Source organism: Sycon ciliatum, chromosome 8, assembly GCF_964019385.1.
Source record: "Sycon ciliatum chromosome 8, ocSycCili1.1, whole genome shotgun sequence".
NCBI classification, from domain to species: Eukaryota; Metazoa; Porifera; class Calcarea; order Leucosolenida; family Sycettidae; genus Sycon; species Sycon ciliatum.
This window is the reverse complement of record NC_088650.1, coordinates 18,921,542-18,933,665: the sequence shown is the minus strand read 5'-3', so window position 1 is coordinate 18,933,665 and position 12,124 is coordinate 18,921,542. Positions and strand designations below refer to the sequence as shown.

At 45.2% G+C, this 12,124-nt stretch overlaps 1 protein-coding gene across 1 annotated transcript; it reads right to left on the bottom strand.

The window, feature by feature from the left end:
* Positions 1 to 750: 750 nt before the first annotated feature.
* On the bottom strand, positions 751 to 3,786 carry LOC135824014 (uncharacterized). The gene has a single exon (XM_065336905.1). It carries the CDS (start codon positions 3,655 to 3,657, stop codon positions 1,825 to 1,827), a length of 1,833 nt encoding a protein of 610 aa, XP_065192977.1. The 5' UTR covers positions 3,658 to 3,786; the 3' UTR covers positions 751 to 1,824.
* Positions 3,787 to 12,124: the final 8,338 nt, after the last annotated feature.

Sequence of the window (12,124 nt, the reverse complement as noted above, 5' to 3'; positions counted from 1 at the left end):
TGTTATCATCATAACTCCTGTCACCACGTTCGCCTGCATCCGAAAGATCCTCGGTGTGCTGTTTAACCAACACCTGTCTTTCACAGCTCATATCACTATATCAGGCAATTGACTATTCGAGGCTCGGCTTCCTCCGGAAGGCCTCACGAGTGCTGGACTCCAGGTGCCGTGATGTTGTTGTTGTTGTTGTTGTTGTTGTTGTTTATTTTACCTCGCAGATTCTAACGGGCAAGTTGCCCAATAACAAGAAAGCGAAGGCAAAGAAAATAATAATACTAATAAAAGAAATAACCGGGGGCAGCAGAAAATGAAAAAGAGCTGTAAGAACTCAGATGGTGAGCCACGGAACAAATTTCCATGTTACAAATAATCGCTTTTAAAAGTAAAAAGAAAAGAGCGGGTGGTACAGCAGACTTCCTATTCTGAATTCCCTGAACGAAGCAGAGACATTAGCTGGGTACATGTCACTATTACACAGAAGAAAGAGAGGTACCTCGGTCGATATCAGTGGACGTGGACTACGAGTGGATGCGACATACGAGTGGATGCGACAGCAACAGTGACTGGAATAATGGGTGATACGTTGTGATCTACAAGGTCTTTTCCTACCGGTCCGGAAGTAGATCTACGGCATGCTCGTGTGGATGAGCGCTGCACCCACCACTATGGCTCGCCTTACTGCAATCCAACGCCGAATCATTATCTGGACGGTTAAGCAGATTATGCTCGGGAAATGACCAGATCATGCTCTAGCGGATGCTCACAGGATGCTCGAGAAAACAGCCGATTATGCTTATAATATTATATTCTTCACCAAAAGACCAAAAGAACAGAAAATCGTCATGAGAAAAGGACTCAGACCATTGTCATGATGTGGACTGGGAGCTTTGTGGAAGTACAAGACAATAATAATGCAAGAGAAATACCAAATTCACAAGCAAACGCTGAACTTTTGGGATATATCCTATAGTGGCTGCTAAAATATTATTCCAAATCGACAAGAAGCGCTATGTATGGTCCTTCAATAGCCGGTGTGTATATAACAGCCTCATTGGGCATCTGCCCTTGTTTTTCGGATGCCATTTTATGCTCCTTCTGAAAAAGGACCTGATTAGGTCAACAATTATGCCTTTAATAGCAGGTGTGTATAACAGCCTCATTGGGCATCTGCCCTTGTTTTTCGGATGCCATTTTATGCTCCTCCTCAAAACGGACCTGCTTATGCCCGGGGGACAATGGGACAAGTCACCCTGGCGCAAACTGTACAAACTGGACAAACTGCGATGAGCATCAAAGGAAGGGTGCAAGTTGTGCAGAGCTATGAAATTTAATGAAGGTTTCTTAGTTGCGAAGATGCAGAACTATTGAGAATTTTTGTTCTCTGCATCTTCTGACAGCTTGAGACACAGAGAATACACCGGTCCAAATAGTAACATTATTCTCGAAACACAGCATAGGCCGCAGAAAAGCTAAATAAAAAATTTAAATAAAAATTGCAGAAACCCAGAAATTGGCCTGCATATACACCCAGAAATTGGAAAGCGGATATCCATGTACTAAGTTTTGGAAAGAAACATTCACGGTCCGCATGAGACTCAGCTTGAGGCCCAGTTTTCCGCATCCGTAGGAACCCCACCACCCTCCGTGGATCAAGGCGCAGATGCAACTTCTAAAGATCCGAACGTTTTGCAAATTTATCTTTAAATATTGCTGTAGCGTTGAACAAGTGGACGCACTGAAGTAAGCTAGTAAAACGTTGTGTAGTGATGGATTTGAATGGTTTAAATTCTTGGTATCGGTATTGTCAGCACAGGGATGATTTCTTCAGATAACAGATATGCTCTCATCTTCATTGCTGAGGCAAAACACTGGATGCCACGCACGCCCTGGTGTTGCGCAATCAGCAGACATGTCCAGGACTTCACACTTCTTCATCCCAGCGATCAGCAGCTCCAGCCTCTTGCGCTGCAAGTCCAGGGTGATAACGATCTTGTCACCACTCTTCAGCTCGTTGAGATCTGCCGTGCGCTGGTCAACGTGACCATGACGAACAGTATTGGCTGACCACCAACCATAGGCTATACTGCTGGACTCAGAGTTTCCTGACGCTGCACCATCAGCAGAAGCAGCTATTGACGGTGCAACGCCCATGAAGATGTTGTGCTGCGTCTGCCACTTCACTTGAGCACTCCAGCAGTTCCTGCTTGCTCCGGAGAACGCACACTTAGACACTGCCACAGCTGTATTGCCCGCAACTTCGGCGAATGGAACGTGCGCATGATCATGTCCAGGTGTAGTCAAGGATTGCAGTGTTAAAGGGTCTGTGAAAACACGCTTGGTGGTCGTAGAAATCCAGGGATAGCGTGTCCTTTCAGCAGTGGACAAATGAATAGGGTATCCACCTGGCTCCGTCAGAAAGAGGTCACTCTCCCATACGCCTACTTTAGCAGCATCAGCTGACAGGCGTAGCCTTTGGAGATCTCCCGTTGGGAACATCATGGAGGCTTCAAAATCCTCCGGAACCTGCTTTGCGTGTAATACATTACCGGCATGATCACGCAGGGAGAACTTGAGTTTGTGCTTAAATTCTTCAGATCCCGGCTGTTTCCCCAAATTCTTGATCCGTGACTGCATGACATCCACTACTGTGTGAAATGCCCGTGCATCGGCTTTCAGAGTCGTCCGAATACCATCCGTGCTCTTCTCAGCTATTGTAACACCGAACTTGCCGACCAACTGTGCTACTGGAATATTAAGATCCTCGGGCGACAAAGTAGTAGCTGCTTCAGCTAGACTGCCATGCAGCAGCATGACGTGAATGTCTGACGGCGTGATTGCCTTGGATGGCTGGGGCAGAGATTGCGTCAGTTTCTCACCAATGGCCTTTATACTGCTTAGCGTGTTTCGCTTGTTGTGGATACGCTGCTGTTCATCCTCAAGGTGCTGCTGGGTTCGCCAGCGATGCTGATCTATCTCTGAGTATAAACGTTGCTCTTCTTCATCCAACACAGATCGTAACTCCTTGAAATACTCCTTCACTTTCTCAGACGCTTCTTCCGCTTGCTGATTAACTTGCTCAGTGGCAGTGGTCAAGTTCCTGAGACGAAGGTCGAGCAGTTTAACATCCGACAAGCCGGCAATGGAAGACACACTCTCCAACAGCTCTTCCACAGAGCATTGCTTCTCTCTGCACACTTTCCTCGTGGACGCCACCACGTGATCATGATCAAGATGCGACGAGCCGCACATGCCACAGGCCAGTCGATCGCATGTCTTGCAGTACAATGAAAGAAGTTGGCCGTGATGAATGCTGCACTTCAACCCACCTCCTTCTTGGTCGCCAGCTACCGCAGCTGTACCCGGTGCAGTAGCACCCGACGCCTCAGAGCTTTGACTATGGTACAGGAGACCAGCCGCTTTCACAAGCCGCTGATGTCCACCAAGCGGCATCCGAGTGATGCTCTCATCCGCAGCTTGGCTCTGTGTTGACTCAGTGACGGTGTTCCTTCCACACATCGTACAGCAGATACCACCAGTCAAGGGATTGATCTGGTCGCGCAAACAACTCTCGCAGAGGACATGCAGACAATCCAGCAACCGTCCGGACTCTGGCCGCTCCTCCTTGCAGCACACGCAAGCTGTCGCCGAATCTAACATTTTCGCCAGTAGAGCTACTCCACTAGATCTAACACTAGTAGATTAGAAAATAAGTTTAGTGGGAGGTGAAATACCGCCTGTACCAGTGGTGGTTTTGCACCACTCGTCAAACAGTCAAATTTTACAAAAACAAATTACTGGCGCAGTGTTGCTCAATGTACATGCTCGCGTTCATTCAGGAGAAGAAAAGAAAAGCAGTACGCCAGTAGATGGGTGAGTTTGATATGACCGTTGACGCGCTTGACAATGACTCTCCAAAAGTTTGTTTGACATCCTGTACTTGTCACAAAAGACTCGAGAACAATCGGACGAAAACGCACTTTTCCGGGAAAAGAATTTTGGATTTATTTTGACAGCCTGAGTTATTTCTCAAAGTGCGAAGACTCACTAGTGCACTACATGTAGCCATCCGCTCATACATCTTTACGACACACTCCAAACGGTGTCTGAGCTACATGTACTCCAATCACTAAAAACAAGAGTTCATAATCCCCCTAATACATGCAAATGTAAGTAGTAATAACGGCGATTATGGACTCTTGCTAAAAAAAGAGAGATAAGGCCACCTAGAATTAATTCGTTGTTTCGGGTCACTTCACTCATCCGCACCAGGGTCGGTCGGTCGGGTTTATTTTTTATTTTATTTTATTTTTTATTTTGGTTACATCCATGTGCATACATGTACATCGAATAGCTTTTGTCCATCTAGCCAGTCGATCAAATCTGACTGTAGTGTAGACAATCCAGCGCAGTCATCTGGTCATGGTCCCATCAGATCCAGGTCCCCTCCATGATCCAGGACCAGATCTTGGCCTCGCTGGCAAACGAGTCTGACGAGCAGCTCTCACCTTGAAAACTTCTGTAAATAGCGACAAGGTGGCGGAGCTGATGCTGTTTCCGTGGTTTCAGGACCGATTGCGGATCGGAGATAGAAGACAACGTCATCACCAAGCACCTGTCATTTGGCTAGCCATGACCATTGATGACTGCTTCTGAGGGCGATATCTGGACTGTTATTATTAGGGTCGCGTTTGTACATACTACATAGTCTAGTCTGTACATTTGCATCCACTATAAAAAAAAAAACATTTTGCGGTCGGGTGAAAAAAGACGGTCGGTCGGGTGACCCGAAACAACGAATTAATTCTGGATGGCCTAATCATTCGAATTTTCGGGCAAGGCCCATCTTCAGTCATTGCCATTCTACATACCGGTATCTGGACAGCTACATGTACATGTAGCTAGCTGTTCGACCTGGATAGGTCTCGATTAGGCTTTTCCCAAACCGGCCAGCCGAAAAATTCGCCGAAAACGAGATTTATCAAAAAATCGCTAAGCTTGTCGCCGATATGGAGGGTTCCTTTGAGAATCGCCGAAAATCTACCAAAATAATAAAATTTAAAGTGGAAGTGCATCGATTTTTCGAGTAGGGTCCAGAAGAAAGACAATTTGATATCGGTTCGAATGGTATATCTCTCGCTTCCATACGACAAGCCAAACTTGCCAAATCGCCAATTGTATACTCACGTTCCCATAGCGACCAGCGCAGTGATGACGTATGAAAGGCTTAGCTCCACCACAGAGAAGGTCGATCACTGCAGAAATTGGTCATTTTCAATTGTCTTACTGTATTCACGATGTGATAGAAGTGCTGCGTTCAATGCTGTTAGTGCCGTGAACTGTTTATCGGCCTTCTCCTGCATTTCCCTAGGCTGACTGTGCCTAGGAAACTGTTTCCTCTAGGAGAAGATGCTTGGTATTCGCCATCTCTCCTGAGACATTTTTAACATACTTTCAAACCTACGACATTATTTTCATTCGTCAATCTCCACCACCCGTCGTCTCACCTGGCTTCAGAAGGTTGCGAGAGATAGGAGAGTCGCCAGGAAGCATCACATCCATCTTCAGGAAGTGGAAAGAGCAAACGGCATGGTCCTTGGTTGGGGGAAATGCTGAACGTTTGATTTGTCCCAACCAAGATTTCAGCATTTTGTTCGTCACTATTTTCGCTTGTCTGCTGATGTCTCCGCACTCCAGCTTTCTCCTGTCGGTGTCACGTCCCAGGACACAACCGAGAGGACTACTAACAAACAGTTCACTACACTAACAGCATTGAACACAGCACTTCTTTCACTTCGTGAATACAATAAACCAATTGAAAATGACCAATTTCTGCAGTGGTCGACCTTCTCTGTGGTGGAGCTAAGCCTTTCATACGTCATCACTGCGCTGGTCGCTATGGCAACGTGAGTATACAATTGGCGATTTGGCAAGTTTGGCTTATCGTATGGAAGCGAGAGATATGCCATTCGAACCGAAATCAAATTACCTTTCTTCTGGACCCTACTCGAAAAATCGATGCACTTCCCCTATAATGTTGTTGCAAAGTGCGTTTACGAACGAATGATGTTGCTGCAAGAATGGCCGCGGCACGCGCCGCTCGGTACTAGAGTCGGTAGGCCTTTGCGGATAATGCCGGCAGAAAAATTGGCAGAATTCGGTACTTTTTCTGGTAGCTTGGTGCGGGTTGTCTCAGACTTTACTCCACAGACTGGAGGTACATCAACGCTTGCTTCTGAAAATTCTGTTTCGAAAAGACCAAACATTTGCCTCCCTTTGTCTTTATAAACTTGCTTCCACGCACCCTCTTCTTGCCCGACATCAGCAGCATCTTTGTATCCTTGTGCAAAAAATCTTCCTAGCCCAAGTCCCGAAACATATTGCCAAGTACAACTGGTTTGTTACCACTAGACCAACACGCAATGCCTTATCACTGCCCCGAGCTAGTTCCTCTCTGTTTTTGAAATCCCCTTTCTTCTCAGCATACTCCCTTTGGTCTAACCTGCCTACTAGCATTAAGACATGCCAGGATATCAGGAAATTCACAGTCCAGCTTTCCACACTGTCTCATCCGAAGTGATCCCATGTATTATTAATGTGCCTCCCTTTCTTTTTCTCTCCCTATCTCCTTTCCCTCTCTGACAGCATCTTTCTTTTTTTTCCCTTTTAGCTTGCCGTGGTTGGCTATCACCTGACCTCTCATGTTTATTGGCAGTCTTCGGACGGGCCAGGAGATGTTGAATAAATAAATAAATAAATAAATAAGTTTCATGCATGTTTGGTACGTGGATAAACAAATGGAGCAGAATTCGAGGAATTGCCCGCCATAAGGTTTGTATGGTTCTGCCAATTTCACTGCTTTTCGAGCACTATCCGCCAATGCCTACCGCTCGAGCTTTCTAGTTCAGTACTTGTAGTACTAGTGGTTGAGGTCGTGTGACTCGTGTCCTTTGATCTCCTCAACAAATATTAGCCATTTAGGGAGATGGTTTAGTGCTGGTAAAATACTACACTACAACGTACAGTCACTGTTGTGGCCAGTTCCATCTCCATTGTAGCAGAGCTGTATTTCCAATATCTCACCAATTTTGAAGCCAATATGCCAACAATTCCTTTAGCCGATTTTCCAATAATGATATTCCAATTTTGCAGCCGATTTCGAACAATCAGCTGATATTGCAGCCGAATCTGATGTATTCTTGAGCTGTAGCTGGGTGTTACAATAGCGCGTTACAATATGGGTAGATCTACATCGCATACCCGGTAATCATGATGATGTGCCCGATCTTGATTTTCTTGAAGTTCTTCTCACTCTATTACATGTAGAGGAGACGGTTTAAAATAGGAACGGTTTGAGAGCAAAATTGTGTAGACCCAAACCGATCATCAGCATGGATTGTTCACTCGAAAGATGTACATGTATGTTTGGTGAATAAGGAAGAAGACCAGACGAATTTCCTGCTACGCCTTGACAGATTATGCTAGCATAATTTTTCGCATAATTCCTACCAAAATCGAATAATCGCATAATTCGGGGCAAATTGCATACAAATCGCATTAAATTGGAATAATCCGCCTGTTCACATCAAATTCCATACAGTTGTACATGTTCTACAAGTACAGTAAAACCTGTAACTAAAGACCACCGTGACTAGCGACCAGCCTGGTACTACACACCACTTGGCCAGGCACGGACGGTCTCATATTCAAAATTCACTGTGACTAGCGACTACCTGCTGAACGCGACCAGCGACCGCCTTTTCTTGTCCCAAGGACGATTTTTGACCCGTAACTAGCGACCGCGATGTAGGAAATCAAAATTAATGTTGCTCGAAATTTTGCTGATTTTCCATGGTCCTGAAAGGAATCTTTCGGTACTACAGCTGAACAAATGAACGCAGGCCATTTTGACTGTGGAGTCCGTGTGGACTGCACTACACCTGTCAGAATTTCAAGCGCTGTCAAGAATAAACATGATATTGATAGGAAACGTCTTGGAGAGCGCATCGAAAGCGCTCTCTGCTCGATGTTACTACTCGGAGGAGAAACGAAGACTGAGCGGCTCTGTCACCCCAGTCGTACAAACGAATCGACGATGGCGTCAAGGAATCCATTAACAAAGCAGCACCGCCATGTCCTGATGCTGAAGGATCACGTTCAAGCAATCGAGAAGTCACAACAAGGATAGTCGGTACGATTGATCGCATGAACAAATTTGAAGCCCAGTGCAAAACGAAACTTCCACAGAGAACGTTTGACTCCTGGCTTCAGAAGTAGCAGCTGAATTTGATGTCTGCAAACTTCTTCTCTCTCTCTCTTTCTGTCTCTCTCCATCTCTCCGTCTTTCTCTCCAAGTGTTGTTTGACCTGAATTAAGAATGGCATTGCGCAAGTCCTGGGGAATTGTATTAGCTGCATATTGATATGCATATCATATAATGGGATCCATATATGGTCGCACGGTGCAAACCTCTAACTAAAGACCACTTGCTACTAAAGACCGCTTTTGCTGGCACCAAGGGGTGGTCGGTAGTCACAAGTTTTACTGTACACTGCTACACTGCCGCGGAGGCAGATGAGATCCCGGGATAGGGGAGAGAGAGAGAGAGATCAAGAAGAAGTAAGATCAAGAATCGGGCGCATCATTTATATGCGAGCAGTGTCTGCTCCAGCGCCGGGTGAGCCGGGTAATCCACCCGCTTGGACCCGGTTGAAAATATAGTACCGGGTCACCTGTGACCCGGCTGGTACTTTACACTTTCGAACTTTGAAAGGACTGACTACATGGCTTGTATGTGTCAGATACTACTTCTTTTTTCGTAATTTTCTAGTTCCTGTCCTCTCTTTTCTAAATGCGGCTTATCCATTCGCCTTTACCGTATTATCTCTAATATAAGCACAGTCTCCAATAAAAGCACGTCTCCAATAATAGAACACCTTGGGGCGGCATTCAAAAAATAAAGTGCTCAGTCTCCATTATAAGCACACTGTGTAAATTCATTATCTGTACCGGCGAAAAAAACCCTGAAATGTATGCGTCATACATGAATTTGGCATGGCAACATGCCTCTGAAATGAGGTTGAAATAATAATGGAACAGTCTCCAATAAAGGAACGTCTCCATTAATAGCACGGGGCGGAGGTACATTGAAAAAATAAAGGACCGTGCTTATATTAGAGATAATACGGTATATCATTGTGTACCCGGCTCCGACCCGGTTGAAATGGTTGCGCCCGGTACACGTGTACCCGGCTGTCCTACAATCCTAGAGCAGACACTGGCGAGATCCCTACCAATATCTGACGCAAGCAGGCCACGTCCGTTGCCTAGCCGTTAAATACCATGTAGCTAGCAGCAAGAGTCAATAACCCCATGGGGTAACTTGCCTTTCGACTTCTTCATTCCGACACCCAGTTTGTTATCAATATTTAAACTAAAGGCAAAGTTCTCAGTACAGTCTACAGTTCTACCTGGCACGGTACGCGGTGTGGAATGATCGCAGCCCCGCCCGTGCTACTGCATTCATCCTCCTGTTCATTCAGATCAGGTGAGATGTTACGTGTCACCCGCCGGCCAGTCACCATAGTCACGCGCGGTAGACCCACTAGGCGGTAGAAGTCTACGCGGTATGTTCACACATTTTGACCGCCCAGATACTCTTCGTGCTTCCTTTTCCTGGTCACGTCTGTGCATATCGAAATGCTCCTCTTTCTTGCTGGTTCACCTAAATCTGCGTGCTTTTCTGATAGGTCTGTATAATTGTAGTGAGCACGCGGTCTTGTGGTATTAGTAGTTCTGGAAGCAGCAATCCTCTGCAGCGGAGAAGTGTCCAGTCTCACAAGTCCTCTTAGCTATATTCCACATTGTTCTACCCGGTTTGTTCCACTTGCCTACAAACACTGCAGTTAGAGCCAGGAATTATGCAGAGGAGTCGAATGTTGAGGGGTGACTCCATACCACTCCAGGAAAAGTGGCACGTTTATCAAGTGCTCGAGCAATGCTGAAGTCTCAGGGAATTGAGTGGACTCGCGTGTCTGCTCTACTCGACCATTAGAATTTTCAGCCATTGGATGAACTCATGCCGTGGACTATGGCCACGAATAGTCGAATACCTCCTATCTCGAATATTCTGAATTTCCCCTACCCGACTCCTTCATGAACTCCAGTCACCGGTACTCCTAAGCTTCCATTTCTTCCGCCATGCAAACAGAAGGCAATGACTGCTACTGCGGACAATGGAGTACTTGAACAAGAAGAATGCCGGTAGATTATTGTTGCTGGTGACTGCACACCATGTAGACTATTATTAGGGAATTCATCGCGACTGTCACTTGGATACAGTCGCCGGCATCAGGTGAGAAAGCCGCAAGTGCAAGGCGGCATGGTTCGATACTAAAGCTACAAAAGTACAACACCCCCTATCCGGGCAGGTGGGGTCCGTGCACTGCTCGAAACTCAGAATTTCCCGTAAGTGACAACATACAATGTAGATCTACATGTTCATGTTCATGTATGTTCTAAGTTACGTGCAATTCCTAGTTACGTCATACTTAGTGCATGCATGTGGACACGTTTTATGCCAATCAATAGTTTTTGGAGCCCCCCTTTTCACTGCTAGGCCAATTTTTGTGAATCGAAAGAGGTCAGAAAGGTGCCCAGAAGACAGACATGGTAAGGGCACACGGATAAGAGGAGTTTTACAATAATAATAGTAAAACTCCTCTTATCTATGTACAATGTACTTGTATTGTGCCTCCCTGATTTGTTCACATACCTGCCAATCTTTACCAATCCCAGGTTGGGACAACAACTGGGTATCAAGTTAGTATCAACGGACTAAGTACAGTGCATTTCAAAACTATAGACGCGTAGGGTTTTTGAAATATTTCAAATTTGGCTGGAACTTTTTGAGAATAGTTTTCGGAATATTGCTCAGGATCGCTCCACAATTACTCTCATATAGTTTCTAAAGGATTGGATAACAGACGCCCAATTTGGAAAAATTTATGCACAAAGTGATCACAGATTTTATGTGGTATAGATGCTGGCATAACGGTTTTTGCCTAGGTACGCGTCTATAGTTTTGAAATGGACTGTAGTGGGGCAAAATTGAGCACAGTCACAGATGTGAATACAGGCTGCGGCATGCACCTGTTTCAAGTGATTTTGCTGTTCATTAGAGAGGTTGAGCACAACGAACTTTCGTTAGTTTTTTTCGTTATGATCGGAACGAAAAATTGCCAAAATTGCCAACGAAATTTAGTTTGGATATAGCGGAGCTGATGTAGACGTGGGTGGACTCGAAATGCTGTCAGTCGATTCTCTTTCCCTTTCGTTGTGTGCCTTGTGATCAGCGTATAATATTTTACACATACAGTAAATAGTGGATATAACGTGCCCCTTTGATTTTCGATAATTTATCACTATATCCGGTGCATCACTATAGCCGATTTGCATGTATGACTGACACATGGCACATGACTGTGCATGAAATGATGCGTACATGCTGGAAAAAGAATGAAAAGCAGCCGCGTGTACATGTGGCTGCTTACAGCATACAGGGAAGAATTTTCTCTCAATCACGTCTGCTGCCAGATGTATCCATGCAACAATGGATCAGTTTTGGAAGAAATGAACTAAATTTGAAGAACAATTGTTTTGTGATCATCACTCTTGATCAGTATATACGATATTTTCCTGTGCATTTGATATGGTTTGCTTCCTGAAGCCCATCACAATAAGCGATATATCGGTATAGCCGATAATAGTGTGTATAGTGATATTTTAGCTGTATTTTTTGTGATTTGATTTTGATTTTGGCGAGTTCTATCATTATAGCCGGTATATCGTTACACCCGGTCACTTTATAAACGATACTCACTGTACCGGTACATGTCTGTACATGTCGACATATAGGAAATGCTTACAGTGGAATTAGTCCTCCTTGTAGCTATATTAAAACTGCTGTCTCCAAAACATTTGTTTACAAATTTCGTTTGCTTTGTTAGTTGTGTTCAGCAAGCAGATCTGCAGAGTCGCTGAGCCGTTCGTTGTTTCCACGGAAACTATGGCGATCGTGATCCACTAGGCCACAGTTTCCAAAATCACTAAGCATCTTCTTCGTTTC

Excerpts from the sequence above, each read along its gene's own strand:
- LOC135824014 (XM_065336905.1), bottom strand. The coding sequence starts at position 3,657 with ATGTTAGATTCGGCGACAGCTTGCGTGTGCTGCAAGGAGGAGCGGCCA.